The sequence below is a fragment of the Rattus norvegicus genome, chromosome 17, assembly GCF_036323735.1.
Source record: "Rattus norvegicus strain BN/NHsdMcwi chromosome 17, GRCr8, whole genome shotgun sequence".
Taxonomy (NCBI): domain Eukaryota; kingdom Metazoa; phylum Chordata; class Mammalia; order Rodentia; family Muridae; genus Rattus; species Rattus norvegicus.
In genome coordinates this window covers 84410165-84438009 of record NC_086035.1, presented here as the reverse complement: position 1 = coordinate 84438009, position 27845 = coordinate 84410165, and the positions used below count along the sequence as shown (strand labels likewise).

Genomic DNA, 27845 nt, shown 5'->3' with positions numbered 1-27845 from the left:
TAAATTGTGACTCAGCAAACTTTTCTGCTAACAGGCTGTCTACATTCCCCGGGACCACCAACACATGTGCATCAACACATTCTCAGCCTGTCCCTCCTCAAAGCCCGGGGACCTTCATCCTAGTTATTATTTTATAAGGAAAGTCTCATGATTTCTCTTGGACTGTTGAAAGGGATAGAAAAATGGATGCAGGTGGTATGTTCCGATTCTCAGAATCCATTTCGATCCATAAACAATACAGAAAAAGAGTATTCAAGGATACTAGAAACCGCCACCCTTTTCTCCTTCCAGAAAAACAGACGCTATTTTCCTCTGCCAATCCTTCTGTTCCTAGTGGACAGAGCACTGGGACCTTAGCAGGCTTGGATCTTCAGACAAGATCTTCAGAAAGAACTGTGTGGCTATGGAAGGGTTTTTACCAGAAAAGCATAAATTTATCACTGACTTTCTCCCACTGCCAGAGTTCAGGTCATATTTTGTCAGAAACTTCAGTAGTTGGGAGCTAATAAAGGGAGTCAAGGCAAGAAGGCTTGGCCGTGAGTCTTCACCAGGCTGTACTCAGGACAATCTAGTTGTGTCTGGAATTCCATTTTAAGTGTTCCTCCTACTTAGGAAGAACAAGCTTGATAACCATGTTTTTGATTCTCTTGGACACTTTGCTCATTAATTAATACAGGCTCCTTATCAGTATATTTTATAGGGCCATTAAATCTTTTGGACAAGCAATATGAGCTCATTTGATATATGATATCAGTCAGGGAACAAGAGAAAGCAAGGGATTCTTTGTGTGTTCCTCCAAGTTGCTGCATGTAATAGCAGATAATCATAACTATGTAAATCATAATCACTACAAAGTACAAAATCTTGCGTTGAGGAGATGTCTCCAGTGGACAAAAGTGCTTGTTCCAAAAGTCTGAGGAATGATCTAAATTCAACCCTGAAATCCAGAGTGGAAGGAGAGAAGACTCCTGAAACTTGTCCTGTGACATCTACTCATTTCTCATACACATACGCACATTTATAATGAAGAAGAAGAAGAAGAAGAAGAAGAAGAAGAAGAAGAAGAAGAAGAAGAAGAAGAAGAAGAAGAAGAAGAAGAAGAAGAAGAAGAAGAAGAAGAAATAATAGATAGTTCTGGAAAGACTTTCATTTAGAACTTCAATTTTATATGCTTTAAGAGACTATCATCTGAGATAACTTCTAACATTCCTGGTAAGTTAAAATATCTCTTCATAAATATATATCATAGTCAGTATTCAGTTACACTAACCTTTCAATATACCAATATTTATTTTTGTTCAATGTCAGTAATTCATTTGGTTCAAAATTCTTCTCCCCTCACATTTGCAATAAAAGGACAAATTTAATTTCAACTCCAAAGTTTTAAAGAAATATTATTCTAAGAATAAATACATTAAACTGTATGGAAACATTTTCCTAAGAATTAATAGAAATGCCTGCAGTGTTACCAATGTTATCCCCTTATTTAAAACCATCATGTTTGAGAACTTAGAATTGTATTTAGATATATAACGTTAGATATTATGCTGCATGTTTTTGTGTTCATAAGTATTGTATAAAATCAATGTACCTCTTGGATATCAAGCTGTACTTTCAATGCTTAGGAATAAGATGGTGGGAGTCGGGCATCCCTTAGTAGCAGAATGCTTATTCATCATATCCAAGGCCTTGAGTTTGATTTCTTGCTGCAAACTAAGGATGTATAAGTTTTCTTTATTTGTGTTTTTACACATATATTATGTATTCTGTGCATTGTTGTATTTATGCTTTCATGTATCTTAGCTCATATGTGTGTAGCTATGTGCCCATGAGGGTTCAAAATTGATGTCTGGTGGTTTGCTTGGTCACTCTTACTTTATTTTCTGAGGCAGGATCTCTTGCTGCTTCAGAGTTCGAAGTTTGTAAACCTTGCCTAGAGAACTTGCTCCAGAGATTCTCTGCCTCCAGACCCTAGGTGGATGGGCAAGACACCACCTGAGCAGGTTTTACACAGGTCTAGGGATCTTCATGTTGATCCTCATGAAGCATAGCACACACTTTACCCCCCCATTATTTCCCAAGACCCTCGACATGTAATTTTGGTATTATTATAGAAAGAGTAGTAGACTACATAATATTATATAGTATAGATTATAGAATGTTTGGTTTTCTTTTAACAATTTTGTTCTTATCTCTTCAGTATCTATCTGCAGACTCACCTAAAAGCTTAGAAGCTTTCTTTGTGCATACAAGGCCCAGATTCCTAGCAGATAGATGGCCCGCAACACACTACTAAATTCCCTCCAATTTTAGGATTAATTTTGGTCATAGAAAACTGTGTTCTTCCATGCTCCTACTTTTATTCTACATCAGACTTGTTTGGCATATAAAGTATCAAATTATTAAATGCTAATTCCATTTAATCTTTTATGCAGCTCATGTTTACCAATGTTCTGTATTATTAAAGACAGCAAAAAAAGAGTAGAGTTTTTAAGAATTGGAATGTGAAACAATTTTCCACTTCATAAGCTGGTCGGTGTCACACTGGGTTAACATCATAGCTGGGCACTTTTTCTTCAGCCTTTTTATTGTTGCTTTAAGTTAGCGCACTAACACACACTGTCCTTAGCTTCATGATGGCATTCCACAACACTTAGTTCTTACATGCGCTCCTCTACACCAAACTCCCCTCTAGACGTTCATCCTTTTCACATATGTCACATGCATTCTGTTAGCTTCTCTTCCTCACCCTCCCCACATTCCCTGAGCACGGCTTTTCCTTCAATGTCCTCTGTTTTATTTATATGGCACCACTGCATATGTCACCAAGCCCTTCAAAACCTGACTCAATATTTGCTTCACAATTGGTGTGACTACATCTTATTAGCTGACACATTGATTACACATTACACAGCCTTCAAAGTTTTGCAAACTGCATTTCATAAACGGTCAGAAAAAAATTTTGTCTAGAGCCCACATAGTCTCTTTCATGGGAACTCCATTATGGAAGAGAAATGTATGGGAACATTATAGGGTACCAGACATGGCAAACTCAGACAACAGCAAGGAGTGGAAGACAGGATGGCATTTGCTGGGATGAGCATATAACTTATTGGGAAAATACTCCAAGACTGAGGAGAAAGAAGAAAATGGCTGGATGGGGAGAAGACAAGTCCCAGGTAGGCAGGTCTTGGAGAATCCAGCTGTTTTGGGGAGGCAGAGACAGTTCTGATCTCTTCCTTCATACAGTGCATTGTCCTCTTATGTGCAAAGGCTGCTGTTAATTTTAATAAACTTTGTGAACAAAACTTCCTGTGAGAAAGCTGTCTCTGAATATACACGCATTCTTAATTCTCTTATGATTTGAGATAATTTGGGTTCATGATTATGCAGTAAAAACTAGTGTATATAGCATTTTCAGTCCCCCAAATACTGTTTCTTTGCATATACCACATGCTTCAGTTTATGAGGTGGAGTCAGTAGTGTCCTGATGATTCACACTCTGGTAAATGTGTAGAAAAGAGACAGGAAAGAGCACTAGTCATGATTCTGCCCACATAGCAAGGTTCTCATATACTTCTCCCCACACAGTGTGGTTCCCATATACCTCTCCCCACACAGTGAGGTTCCCATGAGAAGTCTATGTGCTATTTTTATTACTTTGCTTCATTTGTTATTTTTCATGAGAACCTTGCCAACACTACATTCCACATGAACATAATCTTAACTAACATTAAAACATAAATTCTGTGTTCTTCAGAACACTTTGTAATTATCAAGCATACTAATATGTTTCCAATGGTGATTATTGTCAGTAGGCATTTTCTCCAGAGACTACGTGTGGGCTTACTCCTAAGTTTCAGATTGCATGTACAGCCTATGCACATACTTGGGAACTACTTGAATGCTAACATTTTAATCCTAACATTTATCCATTTTCATCTCTACAAATGTTCCCCTATATTTAATTAAGAAGAAAACTCTTGCTCTATCCATGACTTTTTTGTAACCTTGGTTCAAGCTCCTTAATTATCATTTACTTAATTTATGAAACAAGGTTCTAACACCTTTTCACATAATTGTGAAGATTAACAGGACAGTCAAACTGATAGACACTAGCATCAGGAAATCAGGAAGTGTATGATACAGAATACATGTAAAACAAAATGTAATGATTACAAGTGCCTTTCAAACCCTGATATATGTTGCATCTCTATCCTTCAAAGAGTCTCACTGGATTCTTTGAAGTTTAACAGGAAATGCAGCGACAGAAGAAAATCTGAACAATAATAAAACAAACCCCCATGTTACTAGAGTGCAGAAGAGGGATAGATTCATTCTGACTGGGGCATAGGGCAATTCTGAGGTCTTCTCTGGGGGGTCACAGGGCACCACATTAGGAATATAAACTGTGTACTTTTAAGAGAGCCAATCTTCAGAAATTGTTATAGTCAGGGATGTGATTCATGGAGAAAATGAAAAGTTCTCCCTTGACCATGAATTGTCACAGAAAAGAGAAATCGAGAGCTGGGGCAATAAAAGGAAAAGTAGCATTCTAGAGAGGATAGAAAAAAGTGAATCTCATGGATCTTCAGACTCACTTGGTTTTTTCTACAAAACTCAAGAGAGGGAATACAAGAATGCTAATCTTTTCTTTTCTTTTCTTTTTCTTTTCTATTTTTCGGAGCTGGGGACCGAACCCAGGGCCTTGCGCTTGGTAGGCAAGCGCTCTACCACTGAGCTAAATCCCCAGCCCCATGAATGCTAATCTTTTCAACCATCAAACTTCATGTTTCACTTGTTATGGATCGTAAGCTTTTCAAAGATCTTTGTAATTTTATGAAGATATAAACTTTTAAGCTAAGACTTAGAAGGTTCTAGAACTACAAAGGTAAGCACTGTGATTAGTATATGCATTGATTCATTACTAAATTTCATTTGTTTCTTTCTGCTCTTAACCATGGATGGCAGATTACCAACTGTCTCAAGCTCCTGCCACTGGGGTTTCCAGTGCTGGTCCAGATTTTGCAACTGTAAAATGAAATGTTCCCATAACCCCCTGCTCTGGACACCACAGGAACATAAATAAAATGAGGATAATGTTCCTTTTGGATTATGAAATTGTGCTATTTTGTTTTGCTAAAGGATACATTTTAATGAAAGGTAAACAAATGAGAGAATAATTTAAAAACAATTCTTATTTTTATGTAAATGTTGAAGCACTGTCTTGAGTATCATTCTGTTATGTTTTGACAATCCTTCTAAATTTTAATGAGAGTCAAAGCAAAACGAATACACTATGATCAATTTTTGCTGCTTTTTCATTAAACATCATATCACTCTTTTCAACAGAATATTGTCAGTCTTCAGTTCCTCATTATTCGAGTCTCGTGTCAGTTGCTTTTAGCACTTGACAACTGTGAGCTTTGCTTTTAAAATGTTTATTTCTTTGTCCTTTAAGTATTACATTCCTGTTCCCATACCAGTTTGGCACCCACCGTTTTATAAAATTGAGCATACATAATTTAATTCTTAGACAATTAACTTTAAATTATTCCAGGGGAACTCATTATTTTTATTAATGCCAGCAAGTTACCAGAATAGGATTAAACTTAACAGTGAATGGTTCTATTTTAAGATATTCCTTATTGGTTCATTAGATTGGATTTGTGGAAGTATAGTTTTCTCAATTATGAACACATGAAATGTAGCTTCCATGGTTGGTCAAGAGAAATAAGACTTTCAAATCACTGAAAAGTACTGAAAAAGCTGTTAAGAACACACGTAACACTGAATAGCATGACAGATTCTTCTCTCTGGTTAGCCAAAGGGTGCTCAGAGGAAGTGCAAGCACACCGTTTGTTGATTGGAAAATCAAAACCAGTTGTATTTGATTAGCAGCAGACGTTGCTTAAGCATCGACTTATTTACAATCCAAAAAAAAAAAAAAAAAAAAAGAAAGGAAAATGGCTTCTCCTCTGTATTCTTACCCTTCCCTGACTCTGACAGAGAATCAACCAAGGAGGAAGTAAGCAAACGCGAAATGTACGTACAAGCATACACTTTTCAACACCAAGTTTTTGATGTTAAGGAAAAGAATTGCGTATATTTTATCTCCATAAAGCTAGCAAATACAATGAGCATCATCCCAGATGAAGGAGATGTCAATATGTACTCAGCTTCACTCTCTGCTCAGGTGAAATTGACTTTCGAGTTTTTGAAATAGCAGTCCTAATCCAATTGAAATCATTTCTCTTTCTTCCAATTTTTGTTCTGTTTCTTGTATCTGCATGCTATGTATAAAGACTCATCAGCCCCTGGTGCAGGTGCACAGTGACGGCTCAGGTTAGAACACGGGAGACTGAGTTTAATTTCTTCAACAACCATTTGGTTTAAGTGCTTCACTTTAAGCAACTAATGCCTGACTTTAGCTGCTGCTTGCCTCTCCTAAAGATACTGCTTCACGCGCTGAGGAGACACTATGCCCAGTGGAGAAACATTCAGGGGACAAGATCTCATACCTGGGAAATGAGTTTCCACACATCGTGGTACCCATCTCTTTGCCTGCCTGCTGCCAGAAATTCATGAGTATGACTGCAGGCTTGAACTGGGAACCTCCCCTCATCTTCAGAAAAGTATAAAACAAGACCCGGTTTCTCCCAAGTGGGCTTTGATTTCTCTCTTGAGATACTTTACCAGGCTTGGCTCACTCTGGAGTTGGAGTCTGAATTCTCCTTATAACGTCTGATTGATTGAGTGATTGATTGATTGATTGATTTATATCCTCATAACTGCCCCTTACTAGTCCCCCTCTCACACAGCATTAACAACTTTTAAAATGGAGTCCTTATTTCCCAGTAATCCATCTGTATTTCTCTTAAACTCAACTCTCATGGAAATCATTCACTAAGAGTCTTTGAAAACAGTTATTATGAATGGGTTTAGACTAAAATAAAGTAAAAATTCAATTTAATACCTATAGGTATTATGCTCAAATATTTTACCATGGTTGTAATGCATTTCCAAAAGTACAATGATTCTGATAGAAAAGTGAATGGCCACTTTAATAGTGAGAGTTCTTTGAACATCAGAATTAAAATATGTCCCAATGATTTTAATGAATTCATTTACTATAAACAAGGTTTTTACAGAAGCATCCTCTTTTTGAAGTCAAGCTCTTCTTCAGCAAATGTTATTTAAAAAATATTTTCCTGATGTTTGGCACTTTCTGAGGCAGTGTCTCAGATCGAACCTAGATCAACTCCATACTCCAGATGTTTTTCAAAGATGTTTATTACTAAGCTAGGAATTATGAAGTGGGAATATTGGTGAGTGCCAGAGCAGCTAGTGTTTTGTGATTAAAAATAATCTGAAGAGAACCGATTTAGGGAAGTGGGATGGCCTGGAGTGGGGAAGCACCCTCTCAGAGGCAAGGGGGAGGGGCAGTGAGATGAAGAACTATAGGACAGGGGACCTGGAGAGAGGGCAACGGCGGGAATGTAAATAAATAAAATAATAAACTGAAGAAACCAACTTCTGGGTAAAGATCCACCCCTCACAATTATAAGAACATCACTACTGGAAATTTTAAGGTGGCTGTTACTTAAAGAAACTTCCTATATCCATAGTCAAGACTATGAATGAATGTATGCATGCCTGTGGGCCTTAGCTTGCCATTTTATATGGTTTGCTTAGTTTGCTCTTATATGGTTCAATGCCTCAAGCCCAGGGGATGATGTCTCTCACAGTGATCTGGATTTTCTCATATCAATTAAGACAATCAAAGCAATCCCGTATAGACATGCCCATGGGTCACCCTAATCTAGGAAACCCACAGAGACTCTCTCTTGAAACTACGCACAACCTGGCTAACAGCAAATTTTTATTTACATGATTTTGTGTGTGTGTGTGTGTGTGTGTGTGTGTGTGTGTGTGTGTGTGCGCGCGCATGCGAACACAGCAGTAGTAGTAAGTCTCACTTTAAATTAGGAATCACTGTTTCAAACAACTTTTGCAAAACCATTAAGGGGAAATGTAATTATATTTTTAATGTGAATCAGCATTTCTACCATGTTCTCATATCATCTCAGGATGCATAAAGATATTTACTACTAAGCTGAGTTTCTAAGCTGCTTCCTGGACCACTAAATACAAATACCTTGTTAGGCAGTATGTGGACTTCAATTCTGACAGTCTCTGTGGCTATTCTTATCTAGTGTTAACAGCTGACAATGTCAAAAAATTGGGGTCACTTGGATTTAAAGCATGTTGAAAATGAATATATCTTGGTGACACATTATTCTGTCCTATATTTATTCTTAATTGTCTGTGTCACTATGCACCCATCCTGACATTCAGTCTGGCTTCATCAAGGCCACACCACTGGGCCCCGTTCCAGCACAGACATGGGTATTTTCACTCTTTTGAAGAGTTCGGGAATGCTCCCTTGATTTTGGGATCCTCCTGAAATTTGGCTAGATAGACAGGTACGTCCGGATGTACTAGAAAGGCAAATATACTGACTAGAGAATACACTACAGTCTCAGTCTGTACTGTGCCTACTCTGGTCTCCAGGTCTAGACATGTGAGCAACTTACACATTTTCATTGGCTATATATCATTAAAACTTCATGGCTCTTAGATGTCTCTATTGAAAAGATGACATCAGTTCTCTTTCCTGTCTATGTTGTCCAAGCAAAGGTTACCATGGAACACTAAAATTGATGCTTACTGAAATGTTCTGTTGTATCTGAAATAGCATCAAATGTATAGCTGCTATCAATAGGAAATCTTTTAGAACTATAAATAGAGCCAAACTTCTTATCTTCAACAAGATAAATACTGAAAATCATAAAAATTTGAACAATCTAAATATTGTTTACAGACAATGATGAATGCTGTTGTTTGAGCCTCAGTAATCTCAGAAAGTATGCATTTTTTTCTATCTCTTGCTCGTCTCTATAACTTAAACCACAGACAAGAAAATATACTTTTTGAGCTTCCAGAGCTATACTGGTAAAATACAACAAAATTACTCCTTTTCTCTTTAAGTGTTTAAGCCCAAAGGCTTTCTGTTAGCCTAAGAGTAAGACCCCCTCTATACCAATCTGCCCTGTTCTCCCATAAGGCCACTTTCTCTCCATAACCAGCTTACAACGGAGCTGCATTTTTTTAACAATCAAGTCTGACCCTTTGAAGGCCATTCTGTTTGAGGTAGACTTGGCTTTCACCCTGCTGCAGTGGGCTCCTGTCAAAGCACAGGTACATTATTATCTCCTCCTAGAAGTCCTATCTGGCCAGTTAGTCACAGCAACTTTACCATCTTTTCAATTCCAATAGAAAGCCTCGCACATCTGAGATCTATTCAATTATTAATTCATTTACTTTCTAGCTTAAATTAAACTTTGAGCTCCTCAAGAGCTATGACTTTGATCAATACTTGATTATTGTAATTTTGCACGGTTTTAATCAGTGAGAAATTGGGGTAATAAGGTAATTGGTATGCTGTAAAATAAGCAAATATTTCAATATTCAAAATATATTTTAATTAAAAATTCACTTTTGGATGAGGGTGACTGATCTGGCCAATGACTCCTTGAAGGTGCAAAAAAAAAGGGGACAGGCGTGGGTTACAAAGAAAACACGAAAAAACAAGTATGTTTGTTCTCCTGCAGAATCTAGTTTTAAAATACATACTATATATGTATATATGAACACATATATATGTATATATAGATATATACAATGTATTAATATTGATATAAACACATATAAATATTTATGTGACATGAAAGGAAGGAATTATTTGGGAAGACAGGTGATCAGCACATGGAGTAAGAGGGTAAGACTGGGTATTGGGCAGAAAGTAGAGGAAAGTACAATGACTCACATGCATAGTGAGTATCATGTGTATAAGAAGATGATAATGAAACCATTATTTTATATGGCTAATTTAAAAAATCAAATTAATATTAAGTCAGTAAAACTCTCCTTTCTTAAAATATTTTATGTATCTGCTGTCAATGCCCTGTTTGTTCCTCTTACTGTAGCTCCCAACAGTACTAATTCTATTTACTCTACATGTATTTGCGTAAAGACTATCTCCCTATACCCAAAACCTAAGTTCTATTAGTGAACTGAATCTCTTTTTCTTTCCCTCTCTTTCCGCCACCCTCCCTCCCTCTCTCCACCTCTCTCCCTCCCCATTCCTCATCTCCCTCTGTCCTACTCAATACATTGTCTTGAATAGTGACTTGACCAGAGACTTTATTCTTGAATGTGTGACATGAAGATTTATACTAAAATTAAAATGATTAATTCAACTTCTCTCAATTTGCAGAGAGGGAACAAACACACCCCTTCCTAGAAAAACATGAGCTAAGTATTTTCATTAATTTCTGTCAATAGCGGACCTCCTCATGTGTACTTTTAACACAAATCCTCTTAGACACTGGGCCAGCCATGGCATATATTTTGCCTTATTTTTTGTCCCCTCAAAGTGGGAATTAATGGAAATAGACAAAACAATTAAATTAAATCTTATTTTTTTTAAGCAAGCTCAATTTGAGAGTTGAGTAATTGGTAGTTGCTTATTATCAGTTTAGGCTAAATGAGCACAGGCAGGAAAGAGAGAATGGTGGGATAAAAAACCAGGGCAATATCTGTACTACCTAATCTAAATGTCTTTTGTTTTGTTTATTATTTTCATGAATGCACCAAAGTCTGCGGAAAATCGTGCTGGACAGCAAAGCTAAGTTTGGAAGCTTACAGGTCTACACAGAAATTAGTAAAGGGCAGTGGGTAAATTAACATGAGTAAAAAGCAATGAGCCATAGTTAACCCGATTAATGAGACAAATTTTGGAATGTATATAACTGGGTTGCTCAGAATTAAAACGGAATCTGATATTTTAAATCTGAGCTCCATTTTGAACACAGTAATCGCAGTACCGTGTAGAAACAGACACTTGTGTTGGTAGCAGCCAGCAGAGTCCTGTGAAATCAGTACCTATAGCACAGGCAGAATGTGACCCTCCTCTATATCTGGTTATGCCATTTTGAAAAGTCATCCAATTTTCTTGCAGCTTCAAGGATGTGCCAGTTTAAAATTAGCTTGCTTAATGCATCCAAATGTCAGATGCAAGCAGACCAGGTGAGCTAGACAGATCCAAAGTGGGAAGTCACACAGATTAAAATTCAATGTCCAGACTTATCATTTACCAGGCTGGAAACCCCGAAGAAGCATCTTAACCGAAGCACCTTGGCTTCCTCTGACAAAATCTTCTTCTAAAATGTACTCTTTTACATACGATGCCTGCAAACTCTTCAGCAGGTTATGTGGCTGAGTAACCTCCCAACAAAATGAAAAATCTAACAGGAGAAGTAGAGTTCAACTCATGGGCATGCTTTGACTGAAAATTGCTTTCTTCAAATGTAGAATAAATATTTCAACAGAATGCATATTTTTAAAGTGGTTAACATTACATATGTTTCTAGGCGAGACTTCAAAATGTTCATTTACTTAAAGATTATTTTAGGCAGAAATTCTAATTATCCCAAAATGGTACATGTCTGCTGTCTTAGTATGCAGAAACCTGAGGCAGAATGATGCAATGTTCAAGGCCACGCTGGGGTACAGAGTAAGAGCCTATTTCAAATAACAAACGAAAACAAAACCATCATAGCTGATAAGGGTCATGAACTTGTGCTGGGTTTCCACAAAGCTTCTGTCTTTAAGACTAGAAAGTCTCTTATCCTGGAACATCCCAAGTCCCAGAAAAACCTACACATGATTTACTTACCCAGAAACTAATCATGATTTATTAATTACATAATATAATATCAATGCATTTCTAGACAAAAGAGATAAAGGAAAATATCATTTACGGTCTTTCCCTTTAACACATCTGCAAAGGATATGAACAAATGTACAAAGAGCAGCAACCCTCACCCTAATAGTCATGGCTTGGGAAGGCCTGATCTTGAAGTAGCTATGAATGTGGTTCATCAGTGTCTTTCACTCAATTGCTTTTAGCATTTTTTTAACTTCAGAAGTCAGTATGTGAACAAATTTTGAATGATTTCTGATATGTCTGGGATCTTCACAAAATCTTAGCAAATAGACACATAAGCTCCAATCTTTGATTTATAGTGGCTCTGCTCACTCTACATATATAACTCAGTTAAAATCTGCTTTGAAAAAATGTTAAATGCCTGCTTGACTTTTCATTATTTGAGATTCATTTCTCAAAGGAAATGGCTGGCACAACATGTTCAACTGAAAACAGAACTGAAGTTCTCATAAACAATGCTCTAGCCAGTTAAAAATGCAACGTCCAACAGTGAGGAGAGGGAACTTAGAGAATCTTCCACCAGTAGAAAGACGGGGCATCAAGTGGAGGGATGGGGTTGCCATCCCAGTCACAAACACTGACCCAGACTTGGGGAGGCTCCAGGACCTGACACTATTACTAATGCTATGGTGTGCTCATAGATAGGAGCCCAGCATGGCCGTCTTCTGAGAGGCCCAACAAGCAGCTGACTGAGAAAGATGCAGATACTCATACCCAACCAATGGATCCAATCGTAAGAGACTTCTATGGTTGAATTAGGGAAAGGCTGGAGGAAGCTGAGGACGTGGGAGATCCCATAGGAAGACCAGCAGTCTCAACTAACCCAGATCCCTGAGAACTCTCAGACACCGAGCCACCAAACAAGGCAGCATGCACTAGACCCCCAACACACATACAGCAGAGGACTCTCTGGTCTGACCTTAATGAGAAGATGCACCTAAGCTTTGAGAGACTTGAGGCCCCAGGGAGTGGGGGAGTCTGGCATGGTGGGGTGGGGTGGGAAGTGAGGACATCATCTTGGAGACAGTGGGGAGGAGGAATGGGATTTGGAACTGTGGAAGGGCAGACTGGAGTGTAAAAAAATAAAAGTAATAAAATAAAATAAAAATGTTTCCTAAGTCATGAAAATTTTGCAATCCTACTCATGTTCTTTGTTACTGCTTCTTCAAGCACCTTGGACCTATGTGACGTGCTCAATGACGAGTGAACAAAGTGACTTCTTAGCAGTCTTCTGTATTAATCTTCTATGGTCATGGTTCCTGGGTACCCTCAGTGGTCAATTTGGTTGGTTCTGGAATCAACTAGGAGACATGCAATAGGCCGGGTGAAGAGGGTATTCCCAGGAATAGTTGAAAGTGGAGTGACGACCCTGCTCTAGAGAGTGCATCACTTAGGATCTTATTAATATCATTGTTGCTTGACGGCTTGCCTTTGGGTTTTGTGGTGAAGTACAAACCCTATTGTTACTTCTGTTGTTACCATGAAACCTGAGTTCCTTTTGCCTTCGATCATAAACAAAGGGTAGCTGATCTCGAAGAACTATCTAGGCCTTCAGAATCATACTGGGACTCCTGGGACATACAGCCTCGTGTGCATAAAAGCTGCACTCTCAGCCCCTTTAGCATTAGCCATCCATGGTAGAACTTCCTAGAGCTCTATTGGGCAAGCAAATCTAATATAGCCCTTTTTATAATTTTTGTCCATTCTAGTCAAGAACTAATGCATTCCGCTTTTCCCAGAACCAACCATTGAGCTGATTCCTCCTTGGGCCAGCTCAGTTTCACCAATTTATACAAGTTTTTGCTTGGAGTATGACCATCCATTATTTGGAGAAGCAGCAATCTGCTTCCCATGTCATATATACCTCACCCTCTTCAGCTTCTTTAAAACCCCCGAGACTGAACAATCACCTTTACCACTGAAGAAAAACAGTAAATATGTTTGACACGAACAAACTCTGCATCTTAAGTTCCAAGTCTAGAGTACAAGGTCAAAGCGACATACACATTTCAATCAAAGGAAGGTCAGGTGAGGTCAACTTCAGCCACCATCAGTAATGTTGACTAATAACCTTTCAGCTACTAGATAGGAAATTTTTAAAATGTGTATTTGATTACTGAAATATATCACTGTTTGGAAAACATACTTCATACCACGCTTTCTGTAGAATAAGGGATGAAATTATCCATCCGAGGCTTGGCATATATATCATGATGTACTTTAAACCCTGCAGAGAACTATAAATCTATGTCAGGTTCTGGCCATATAGATCACAGAGTTTCTTAGTCATTTTAAGCATTTGACAAACGGATATAGTTAAATCTCCTCTTCCAAGCACATTGGTTTTCCACATTAGTCTGTCTCATTATGGCTATACATTCATATATATATATATATATATATATATATACACACACACATATATACATACACACACACATATATATATATAAATATGCACACATGCATATGTTCACACTGAAGCAATACAGGATCTATATACTTCACAAAATTTATCACTTAGTGTTTATAGGAAACGAGTCTTTCTAAAGTTACAAAATATGGTATTTATAAATTGTTTTACCTTTGAAGTTTGCTACACCAACTGCAGTTGAAACCAATCTGCGAGGACACACAAGGGCCACAACCATTGAATTGGAGACATGCTAAGAAACAGGAGAGTACAGAGTCATCAAGGCTCACTGACAGTGAAGAGGTGAGAGAGACTAATCATTTAAACTAAATACCACTCCCATCCCTGTGCACAACGGGGTCAGGATCCTCATGTTTGACAAGCATTAGGATTGCACTAGGGTTGCATGCTTAATACAGTAATTATAAACAGACTTATTAAACAGATCAGATTGTCAAACTTGAAAAGTATTCTTCCCATTTCACTCTCTGAAATTGACTTACTTGGGAGTGGGGTCATCTCCACAGCTGAAATGTTGGTAATTTTGGACATCTGTAGTTCTACACGGTGATATTCATAAATTGTTCTTCTTCGAACATCTACAAAAATAACAAGTGAAGGAGAATCAGCTTTGATCATTTCTCCAGTTATAATTTTAATAATAGATTAACATATTAATATTGGATATTCAAGAGATACCCATTCCAGAAAGAAGCCACTTCTGCTTTAACCAGGGGGAAGCTGTGTCATTTTGCCCTTGGAATACTATTGGTCAAATCCTTCAAAATATGAAACTCTATCAAGCATCCTCTAGAGGTTGTGCATATGGCACAGTGAGTTGGAGGCCTGCTAGCTCACGGAAATATCATAAATATCAATCTCCACTTTCCACATCATTGATAAGACCACTTTTGGCTTATTGTTGTGCTCTTCCCTGGGCAGAATTTAACTTGACGCTGTCTTAGATGGGAAAGTACATACATTTGTATTCACTATTTCACTCACTGCAAAGCTTGTCTTGTTTATAAATCTGGAAAACAATGCTTAAAGAGACCAATAAAATTAATTTATTTTTGTATAATTGAAAAAACCATATATATTTTCCCCAATCCTTAGTAACTGAGGAAGGATAAAGTTTCTTAATCATTACAAAAATACTCATTTCTTGATGTATGCTGCCTTGAAGTATGGAGTCAGACCATCTTCTTTTAAGTTCGGAAGAAAAGGAAGTAACTGTTTTTTCCCTTTGCCTGTGTAGAATGAGTTTCCAATATATTTATTTCCTGTGTGTTTTGCACCCATGGGAAAGTTTGGCAAGTTTGGAAAACGCCCATCATATTAGCTGAAGTATCTACCACAGAAGTTCACTGTTCATTCAGAGTCTACTTTGAAAACCTCAGCTCGTGGCAGTGGGTGAGGACGGTGGTTCAGCTGCCTGCCTGGTTACTAGCTATTTACAGGAGACAAATTTAACAAGGCTAAAATTAATGAGAATCATTTTGTTTGGTGACCCGCCAGACAACGACGGTTTCCAAATGGTTGCTTCTGTCATATTTGAGAGACGACTCTGTTTAAAAAAAAAACAACCCATTAGAGATTTATTCACTGGCCCTGCCAAACCTGGAGGTTTGCGTATGACTTCAGAAGTGTATTTAGCTCGCCTTTAGTGTGTCTTCAAGAAAATAAGCCACAATATATGTTTATTACTTCAATTTCTTTCTTACAATTTCTAAAAAAAGAAATCTTAAGATTTACTAAACGTATCAATAAATGGCTCTTACAAATTAGAAAACAAAATAAAGTATCTTTCACAGAGTAACACCCAGAGAAAATACATTCCAGTGATGGGATATTCTGGTGATATGATTCAATGTGCAAATGTTGAATTGTTGGTTTGAGAAAGTCTGACCACTAACAGGGTGGAACGCTGTACAGACACAGAAATGCAACGACTTCTAGCCCTCCCCACATCCATTCCAAGGGATTAACTAGTTTCTTCTTTGCTTTTCTGCCTTAAAAGTAAATATTCACAAGAGACGGTAATGGTAATTTTGCGTATTACCCTATCCTTACATTTACTATCTTAGTACTTTGAATGGTCCAACACATGCTTTGTTCTCCTTGCTTATTTGCTTTGCCCATGCTTAATGACTGGCTCCAAATGTTTATGTTGTATTTGTTTTCTAGTCCAAACTGATCCCAGCCTTCAGCACCAGCTACTCAATACTTGTAAACGGTAGACCCTGTATGTCACAAGGCTCATGGGCAGCATGCTGACCCAAGGAAAATAAACAAAAAGGAAAAACAGGATGCTATTTCAACAGTTATAAGTTTGCCACCCAAAGAGATAGTAACACACTTGAGTATTAGGAGTTACAAAATGAAGCACATAGAAAAACATTTTAATGTGTTAGCTATAAAGGTTTTTTTTCTTTCTAATTCTGTTGTACTTCCAGAAAATGTCTGTCAAACATTAAATAAAACAGCACAGACTTGGCCGACCAGGAAGTGCTCATCTCTGCCTCACCTCCGGTCATTCTTTATCATTTTCTTACTACTTTTCAAGATTCAGAAGAGTACATAAGCCTCGGGGTTACATGTCATCAGTTCATTTCTCACGTGTTAAGGAAATCAGCTCAAGGGAAAATGACCACAGTTGTTCCCCTTCATTCCTCAACCATCTGACAGATGCTTAAACATGCTTCATTTCTTAGCTCCCTTCAGGAATCATCGGCCCAGAGAACTAGAATCAAGGTCGGGAGAAGAGGACTGTGTGGAGTCCTCACAGCATGTGTCTGACATGGTTCTTCAGGTCCAAAGCCTGGTTCTCCTTGCTCCCAAGACTTAGAGAAAGATTATGCAATGCCCACTTGTAATGTCATTAAATCTCATGTCATTAAATTTCAGGTCATTAGGTATTAAGTCTCATGCCAGTAATTATATTTTTTTCAGAGAGCAGGAAAAAAAAAAGGATGACTGCTTCAGGAAATGGAAATTAGTGGAAAAGAGTATGATTTTCTTTCAACCTTAGAATGAAGTGTTGGACAAAACAAGCAAAGTCAAAACAGTGGATAACCATTAGGGCTCAAACATTTAAATGTCTGGCCTATCCCACAGTGGTTGAACCTGTACTGAAAATCCAGTTGGGAAAATTAACATGACAGCGTGTTTTAAGTGCAGGTTACTGAGCTGGTTAAAATTACAATCTTCCTTGCATAGCAGGTAGATGTAATAAAATCAGTATTTGTTATGTAGTAGGTGAGGGAAGCAATTTAATAAAATGGTGCCAAAAATTTGAGGCAAGCAAAAAAAATAGAAAAATACAAAAAAGAATATAGTATCAAGTTATAATTTAACAAACAAACTCAATTCTAACTGGGTAGCAAATTTCAGCAAAGATTGATTATAAATGCGTGCCCCTTGCTTTAAGGAATGAGGCAGCTACTGAGAAGGGTCTGCAAACCTAAGCTCTTCATTCAGTGGTTGAGTGATACAAAACCACGTTCACTCTGGCTTACATCAATTGATCGTGTACCATTCAGCATCCAGCAAATGTGCATTGAGCAAAGCGAACATCCAAACGCCTGCGCGTTAACTTCGTGTCTAAATCTTTTCTGTGATGCCGAGGATCTTATATTATAAACAACATAAACTGACTACTATGAATAAATCAAAGAGCAATTTTAATAAGTAAAAACTTGGCTTTCCTTGGCACAGGTGGGCTCAGATAAAAACTCAGTGAAGACACAGAAAATTAAATGAAACAAATAGCTTAACTGCAATTCCCAAGGGAGAAGATTCTTGTTCGTGGCATCCCTACAGAAGTCCTCAGAGGTTTAAAGTTTATGAGTTAGTGTTTTGGTATCCAACATATTCTGTGTTCTGTTCTGTTTTTGTCTTAATTCACCTCAGTGGGCTGGGAGATTGATAACCCATGAGCACTTGCCCAATTCGCAAAACCTAAGTCTAAATCCACACCACTCGGGAGATGGCCGGACACGGCTGCTCACCCGCGTCTCTGGAGAGATCACAGACAGGCAAACCCCCAAGCTCCTGCCAACCAGCCAACGGGGAAAGCAAAGCTTCTGGTTCAGTGATAGACTCTCTCATAGAAAGAAGGAAGAGAGTAACAAAGGAGGACCCACGAAGTCCTATCCTGTTATGGTCTCTGTATGGGCACACAGAGATATGCCACAAGCATGCTGTTTTCTACTGTAGACAGAGAAACAGACACCCATTCAAACACGCATTCCCTCAAACACAAAAACACATTTTCTCATACATATTCACTCATACATACATACACACCTAGATGGACATTTTCACATAAACACATGCACACATACACACACACACACACACACACACACACACACATACAAACATACATATACACAGAATCACAAACACCACCACCGTAATCAAGGCAAGACCAACCAAATGAAGGACGTTAATATTATATGAATTAAAGTAAAATACTTTGACCAAGGCCCTTAGAGGATGTTTTATAACAGAGAGCATGATTTTTATTTATCCTTTCATTGAGCCTTTGGTGAGCTACCAAAAGCCTGAGAATCAAAGCGGCTAATGGGACAGTGCTACAAAAGGAAGCAATTTTTCCATTCCCCAGAAAGCATAGTTTTGAAAGGCTGTGCACTTGGAGAGAATGGGGATCAGCTTACACCACTCACTGGAAATTTATAGGCTGCTCTGGCCTCAGTGAACAAATGGACTGAGTACTTTGAAAATAATAACCTAGGCTCTTCTGGAAGCACTTGAAATGCAAGCACTGTGAAGTAATTTAGAAGAAATAAATCACACAATTGTCTGTATTTTCATCTCACATTAAGAGTTATAATTGTTAAATTACAAATGACTGTGCCCTATCGTCAAATTAAAATCATAAATTATTGTTTATATGACTATTACGTTTCAGATTTACAATCGAATGTGTACACGTATGCTTGAAAATTCATTATTAATCATATTTAATTCCTAAGTTATTTTAAAAGTGAGAATAACATGTCTGTAAGTATTGCACATGGCAGTCAAAAGTTTATGTAAATATATGTATGTGCAAGGTTCATCATTGCCATGTCTAGTGTGGCAGCCGATGGCCATATGTTGTTCTTGAACTTAAAATCAATTTGTTAAGTATAATTTAAAATTTAGTGTTCAGGTTCAGTGGTCCAAATAGAAGTGGATGTTCGTCACATTTACATAGTACGCTCATGATCAAGTGTCGGACCTGACGGACAAGAAAGGAAGCACTCTGGGTCAGTGTGCTGTTCTGGTATCATTTCTTGGAGAACTAAGGCTGAAGCTTGTCTACATAATTTTGACTAACTCCTTGGAAGAGCTGTCACGTCTGCAAACATTGCTCCTATGTGTAGACATGTACGAATGGATGTCTTCCCGAGCTCAAATACAAGGTAGGGACTTTTGAGATACTTTGCTATACAAAATTAATTGAAGTTCTTTTTCTGGACACAACAGGGTGTCCTTATTGAGATGTGCAATATAGTATTAAAACAAAGGCACGAAGAGAGGCGGACAAGCCTGGGAAACCAGAAGAGACTGCTCCCTGCACACACATCTCGGACGCCAGAGGAAAAAGCCAAAGACCATCTGGAACCCTGGTGCACTGAAGCTCCCGGAAGGGGCTGCACAGGTCTTCCTGGTTGCTGCCCCTGCAGAGAGCCCCTGGGCAGCACCCCACGAGCGAACCTGAGCCTCGGGACCACAGGTAAGACCAAATTTTCTGCTGCAAGAAAGCTGCCTGGTGAGCTTGGTACACACGGAAGCAGAATTTCTCTAGGACCAGGCACGTTCTGTGTTTACCGGAAGTCCCACACCCGCGGATCCCGGCCCGCAGCAGCTCTCTGCTCCCAGACCCGGTGAGAGAGAGACCCAACCGCCTGGTCAGGTGGGCACTCCTGAGGCTGCAGAGCGGAAGAGACCACCAACACTGCTCACCCCTGCCCACATCCCTGGCCCAAGAGGAAACTGTATAAGGCCTCTGGGCTCCCGTGGGGGAGCGGCAGGACCCCTGCCAGAGACACCACCGGACCCTGAAGGAAACAGACCGGATAAACAGTTCTCTGCACCCAAATCACGTGGGAGGGAGAGCTAAACCTTCAGAGAGGCAGACAAGCCTGGGAAACCAGAAGAGACTGCTCCCTGCACACACATCTCGGACGCCAGAGGAAAAAGCCAAAGACCATCTGGAACCCTGGTGCACTGAAGCTCCCGGAAGGGGCGGCACAGGTCTTCCTGGTTGCTGCCGCTGCAGAGAGCCCCTGAGCAGCACCCCACGAGCAAACCTGAGCCTCGGGACCACAGGTAAGACCAAATTTTCTGCTGCAAGAAAGCTGCCTGGTGAACTCAAGACACAGGCCCACAGGAACAGCTGAAGACCTGTAGAGAGGAAAAACTACACGCCCGAAAGCAGAACACTCTGTCCCCATAACTGACTGAAAGAGAGGAAAACAGGTCTACAGCACTCCTGATACACAGGCTTATAGGACAGTCTAGCCACTGTCAGAAATAGCAGAACAAAGTAACACTAGAGATAATCTGATGGCGAGAGGCAAGCGCAGGAACCCAAGCAACAGAAACCAAGACTACATGCCATCATCGGAGCCCAATTCTCCCACCAAAACAAACATGGAATATCCAAACACACCAGAAAAGCAAGATCTAGTTTCAAAATCATATTTGATCATGATGCTGGAGGACTTCAAGAAAGACATGAACACACTTAGGGAAGCACAGGAAAACATTAAAAAACAAGTAAAAGCCTACAGAGAGGAATCGCAAAAATCCCTGAAAGAATTCCAGGAAAACACAATCAAACAGTTGAAGGAATTAAAAATGGAAATAGAAGCAATCAAGAAAGAACACATGGAAACAACCCTGGATATAGAAAACCAAAAGAAGAGACAAGGAGCTGTAGATACAAGCTTCACCAACAGAATACAAGAGATGGAAGAGAGAATCTCAGGAGCAGAAGATTCCATAGAAATCATTGACTCAACTGTCAAAGATAATGTAAAGCGATAAAAGCTACTGGTCCAAAACATACAGGAAATCCAGGACTCAATGAGAAGATCAAACCTAAGGATAATAGGTATAGAAGAGAGTGAAGACTCCCAGCTCAAAGGACCAGTAAATATCTTCAACAAAATCATAGAAGAAAACTTCCCTAACCTAAAAAAAGAGATACCCATAGAAATACAAGAAGCCTACAGAACTCCAAATAGATTGGACCAGAAAAGAAACACCTCCCGTCACATAATTGTCAAAACACCAAACACACAAAATAAAGAAAGAATATTAAAAGCAGTAAGGGAAAAAGGTCAAGTAACATATAAAGGGAGACCTATCAGAATCACACCAGACTTCTCACCAGAAACTATGAAGGCCAGAAGATCCTGGACTGATGTCATACAGACCCTAAGAGAACACAAATGCCAGCCCAGGTTACTGTATCCAGCAAAACACTCAATTAACATTGATGGAGAAACCAAGATATTCCATGACAAAACCAAATTTACACAATATCTTTCTACAAATCCAGCACTACAAAGGATAATAAATGGTAAAGCCCAACAAAAGGAGGCAAGCTATACCCTAGAAGAAGCAAGAAAGTAATCGGCTTGGCAACAAAACAAAGAGAATGAAAGCACACAAACATAACCTCACATCCAAATATGAATATAACGGGAAGCAATAATCACTATTCCTTAATATCTCTCAATATCAATGGCCTCAACTCCCCAATAAAAAGACATAGATTAACAAACTGGATACGCAACGAGGACCCTGCATTCTGCTGCCTACAGGAAACACACCTCAGAGACAAAGACAGACACTACCTCAGAGTGAAAGGCTGGAAAACAACTTTCCAAGCAAATGGTCAGAAGAAGCAAGCTGGAGTAGCCATTCTAATATCAAATAAAATCAATTTCCAACTAAAAGTCATCAAAAAAGATAAGGAAGGACACTTCATATTCATCAAAGGAAAAATCAACCAAGATGAACTCTCAATCCTAAATATCTATGCCCCAAATACAAGGGCACCTACATACGTAAAAGAAACCTTACTAAAGCTCAAAACACACATTGCACCTCACACAATAATAGTGGGAGATTTCAACACCCCACTCTCATCAATGGACAGATCATGGAAACAGAAATTAAACAGTGATGTAGACAGACTAAGAGAAGTCATGAGCCAAATGGACTTAACGGATATTTATAGAACATTCTATCCTAAAGCAAAAGGATATACCTTCTTCTCAGCTCCTCATGGTACTTTCTCCAAAATTGACCATATAATTGGTCAAAAAACGGGTCTCAACAGGTACAGAAAGATAGAAATAATCCCATGCGTGCTATCGGACCACCACGGCCTAAAACTGGTCTTCAATAACAATAAGGGAAGAATGCCCACATATACGTGGAAATTGAACAATGCTCTACTCAATGATAACCTGGTCAAGGAAGAAATAAAGAAAGAAATTAAAAACTTTTTAGAATTTAATGAAAATGAAGATACAACATACTCAAACTTATGGGACACAATGAAAGCTGTGCTAAGAGGAAAACTCATAGCGCTGAGTGCCTGCAGAAAGAAACAGGAAAGAGCATATGTCAGCAGCTTGACAGCACACCTAAAAGCTCTAGAACAAAAAGAAGCAAATACACCCAGGAGGAGTAGAAGGCAGGAAATAATCAAACTCAGAGCTGAAATCAACCAAGTAGAAACAAAAAGGACCATAGAAAGAATCAACAGAACCAAAAGTTGGTTCTTTGAGAAAATCAACAAGATAGATAAACCCTTAGCCAGACGAACGAGAGGACACAGAGAGTGTGTCCAAATTAACAAAATCAGAAATGAAAAGGGAGACATAACTACAGATTCGGAGGAAATTCAAAAAATCGTCAGATCTTACTATAAAAACCTATATTCAACAAAATTTGAAAATCTTCAGGAAATGGACAATTTCCTAGACAGATACCAGGTATCGAAGTTAAATCAGGAACAGATAAACCAGTTAAACAACCCCATAACTCCTAAGGAAATAGAAGCAGTCATTAAAGGTCTCCCAACCAAAAAGAGCCCAGGTCCAGACGGGTTTAGTGCAGAATTCTATCAAACCTTCATAGAAGACCTCATACCAATATTATCCAAACTATTCCACAAAATTGAAACAGATGGAGCCCTACCGAATTCCTTCTACGAAGCCACAATTACTCTTATACCTAAACCACACAAAGACACAACAAAGAAAGAGAACTTCAGACCAATTTCCCTTATGAATATCGACGCAAAAATACTCAATAAAATTCTGGCAAACCGAATCCAAGAGCACATCAAAACAATCATCCACCATGATCAAGTAGGCTTCATCCCAGGCATGCAGGGATGGTTTAATATACGGAAAACCATCAACGTGATCCATTATATAAACAAACTGAAAGAACAGAACCACATGATCATTTCATTAGATGCTGAGAAAGCATTTGACAAAATTCAACACCCCTTCATGATAAAAGTCCTGGAAAGAATAGGAATTCAAGGCCCATACCTAAACATAGTAAAAGCCATATACAGCAAACCAGTTGCTAACATTAAACTAAATGGAGAGAAACTTGAAGCAATCCCACTAAAATCAGGGACTAGACAAGGCTGCCCACTCTCTCCCTACTTATTCAATATAGTTCTTGAAGTTCTAGCCAGAGCAATCAGACAACAAAAGGAGATCAAAGGGATACAGATCGGAAAAGAAGAGGTCAAAATATCACTATTTGCAGATGACATGATAGTATATTTAAGTGATCCCAAAAGTTCCACCAGAGAACTACTAAAGCTGATAAACAACTTCAGCAAAGTGGCTGGGTATAAAATTAACTCAAATAAATCAGTTGCCTTCCTCTATACAAAAGAGAAACAAGCCGAGAAAGAAATTAGGGAAATGACAACCTTCATAATAGACCCAAATAATATAAAGTACCTCGGTGTGACTTTAACCAAGAAAGTAAAAGATCTGTACAATAAGAACTTCAAGACACTGAGGAAAGAAATTGAAGAAGACCTCAGAAGATGGAAAGATCTCCCATGCTCATGGATTGGCAGGATTAATATAGTAAAAATGGCCATTTTACCAAAAGCAATCTACAGATTCAATGCAATCCCCATCAAAATACCAATCCAATTCTTCAAAGAGTTAGACAGAACAATTTGCAAATTCATCTGGAATAACAAAAAACCCAGGATAGCTAAAGCTATCCTCAACAATAAAAGGACTTCAGGGGGAATCACTATCCCTGAACTCAAGCAGTATTACAGAGCAATAGTGATAAAAACTGCATGGTATTGGTACAGAGACAGACATATAGACCAATGGAATAGAATTGAAGACCCAGAAATGAACCCACACACCTATGGTCACTTGATTTTTGACAAAGGAGCCAAAACCATCCAATGGAAAAAAGATAGCATTTTCAGCAAATGGTGCTGGTTCAACTGGAGGGCAACATGTAGAAGAATGCAGATCGATCCATGCTTATCACCCTGTACAAAGCTTAAGTCCAAGTGGATCAAGGACCTCCACATCAAACCAGACACACTCAAACTAATAGAAGAAAAACTAGGGAAGCATCTGGAACACATGGGCACTGGAAAAAATTTCCTGAACAAAACACCAATGGCTTATGCTCTAAGATCAAGAATCGACAAATGGGATCTCATAAAACTGCAAAGCTTCTGTAAGGCAAAGGACACTGTGGTTAGGACAAAACGGCAACCAACAGATTGGGAAAAGATCTTTACCAATCCTACAACAGATAGAGGCCTTATATCCAAAATATACAAAGAACTCAAGAAGTTAGACCGCAGGGAAACAAATAACCCTATTAAAAAATGGGGTTCAGAGCTAAACAAAGAATTCACAGCTGAGGAATGCCGAATGGCTGAGAAACACCTAAAGAAATGTTCAACATCTTTAGTCATAAGGGAAATGCAAATCAAAACAACCCTGAGATTTCACCTCACACCAGTGCGATTGGCTAAGATCAAAAACTCAGGTGACAGCAGATGCTGGCGAGGATGTGGAGAAAGAGGAACACTCCTCCATTGTTGGTGGGATTGCAGACTGGTAAAACCATTCTGGAAATCAGTCTGGAGGTTCCTCAGAAAATTGGACATTGAACTGCCTGAGGATCCAGCTAAACCTCTCTTGGGCATATACCCAAAAGATGCCTCAACATATAAAAGAGACACGTGCTCCACTATGTTCATCGCAGCCTTATTTATAATAGCCAGAAAATGGAAAGAACCCAGATGCCCTTCAACAGAGGAATGGATACAGAAAATGTGGTACATCTACACAATGGAATATTACTCAGCTATCAAAAACAACGAGTTTATGAAATTCGTAGGCAAATGGTTGGAACTGGAAAATATCATCCTGAGTGAGCTAACCCAATCACAGAAAGACATACATGGTATGCACTCATTGATAAGTGGCTATTAGCCCAAATGCTTGAATTACCCTAGATCCCTAGAACAAACGAAACTCAAGACAGATGATCAAAATGTGAATGCTTCACTCCTTCTTTAAATGAGGAAAAAGAATACCCTTGGCAGGGAAGGGAGAGGCAAAGATTAAAACAGAGACTGAAGGAACACCCATTCAGAGCCTGCCCCACATGTGGCCCATACATATACAGCCACCCAATTAGACAAGATGGATGAAGCAAAGAAGTGCAGACCGACAGGAGCCGGATGTAGATCGCTCCTGAGAGACACAGCCAGAATACAGCAAATATAGAGGCGAATGCCAGCAGCAAACCACTGAACTGAGAATAGGTCCCCTATTGAAGGAATCAGAGAAAGAACTGGAAGAGCTTGAAGGGGCTCGAGACCCCAAAAGTACAACAATGCCAAGCAACCAGAGCTTCCAGGGACTAAGCCACTACCTAAAGACTATACATGGACTGACCCTGGACTCTGACCCCATAGGTAGCAATGAATATCCTAGTAAGAGCACCAGTGGAAGGGGAAGCCCTGGGTCCTGCTAAGACTGAACCCCCAGTGAACTAGTCTATGGGGGGAGGGCGGCAATGGGGGGAGGGTTGGGAGGGGAACACCCATAAGGAGGGGAGGGGGGAGGGGGGTGTTTGCCCGGAAACCGGGAAAGGGAATAACACTCGAAATGTATATAAGAAATACTCAAGTTAATAAAAAAAAAAAAGAAATAAAAAAAAAAAAACAAAAACAAAGGCACGAACGAAGTCAACACACTTGACATAGGAATTACTGACGCCAAAGAGTTTGATGTGTGAAAGTGGCAGAGAGTGTCCATGAGGAGAAGCATACATGAAAATAGCCTAAGAGACTGGTAAACTGTCCCTCTCATGGCTTGTGATTGGAAATTGTCAGTCAGGTCAGCAGCGATACAGTTAAGCTTCCTAGCTGAAATATTTTTGTGTGTTAAAATAACTTTCACAGTTCTAAGTTCCTTTGTTTTTGTTTTTGTTTTTGTTTTCAGCAACCCACACAGCACTATGAATTTTCTACTTCTATTTCAGGAAATCAATTCCTTGTTAAGCTCAGAGGGCAGGGGGTCAGTGAGGCTGGATGAAGAAGTTCAGTCAGCACCTAGAAGTTAAAACTGAACCTTGGAATACTAGGTGGGAGCAGAGGGAAGCAAGTGGATGTCATTCGCACATGTTAATATGAGAAGGGACATCTACGACCAGTCACTGGAGAGTTAACATAACTATGAAGTGGGACAAATTACCCATTACTTGGTTTAATAATCGTTTGCTCAAAATACACTCAATGAGAAGATCAGAAACAAAATCCACATGGGGACTAGTCCCCATAGTGAGACTTCCTGACTTAATTTTGCAAGGGACTTAAATATTTATCTACATCCTGTTTGCATAAGTAGCAGTAAAGAATGAATCTCTAGAAATGATCTTATTTCCTAGGATTAGAGGATTGGGGAGGGGCCCATGCCTTGTATTACAGAAACCTAGTGTTTTCTATAATCTAACTTTAAAGGCTGCATTTATTTTCCCTTTCGGCTGCTCACTAAGTGGAGCTATGCTTTTCTGCTACAGGAGCTTATGTGATACACTGGTGCACCCATTCTTGAAGAGAGCAACATCTTCCTATCCCTGAGATGATTGTAAAGCAGAACACATCAATTCGCACGTTTCAGTACGTCCTGATATAGCACCAGGAGGGGAGCATTAGAGACTCCATTTCTTCTTGGCTAATATTTTTTCCTGGAGAACGAATGTGGGTGCCATTCCAAGCGGGCAGCTGCTAGGGAACGGATTGGCTCTGAGCTCCGAGTCTCAGCAATGCTTGTGAAGTGAATACTGAGTCCTCGCAGCGTACACAAACTGCCCTCAAGATTCAGTGGATTCGACCAGTTCACTTAATGCAATTTATATTTTAGAGAATTCTTTCCCTTAAAATTATTCTTTCGCAGCCCGAGCACGCCTCCTAAATCACATTTTAGAAGCCTAAATTCCAAGCACAACTATATGATCAGGGAAAAC

The 27845-nt window shown here is 39.1% G+C and overlaps 1 protein-coding gene across 12 annotated transcripts in view; it reads right to left on the bottom strand.

Moving 5' to 3' along the window:
- Positions 1 to 27845, bottom strand: part of Plxdc2 (plexin domain containing 2) — a 425039-nt gene that overhangs the window by 64822 nt on the left and 332372 nt on the right. For all 12 annotated transcript variants that reach the window (XM_039095938.2, XM_039095937.2, XM_063276640.1 and 9 more), the window contains 2 exons: positions 14768 to 14863; positions 14436 to 14517 (listed from right to left, as the gene is read on the bottom strand). In XM_039095938.2, coding sequence (XP_038951866.1) covers positions 14436 to 14517; positions 14768 to 14863 — 178 coding nt within the window. The remainder of the gene's footprint in view (positions 1 to 14435; positions 14518 to 14767; positions 14864 to 27845) is intronic.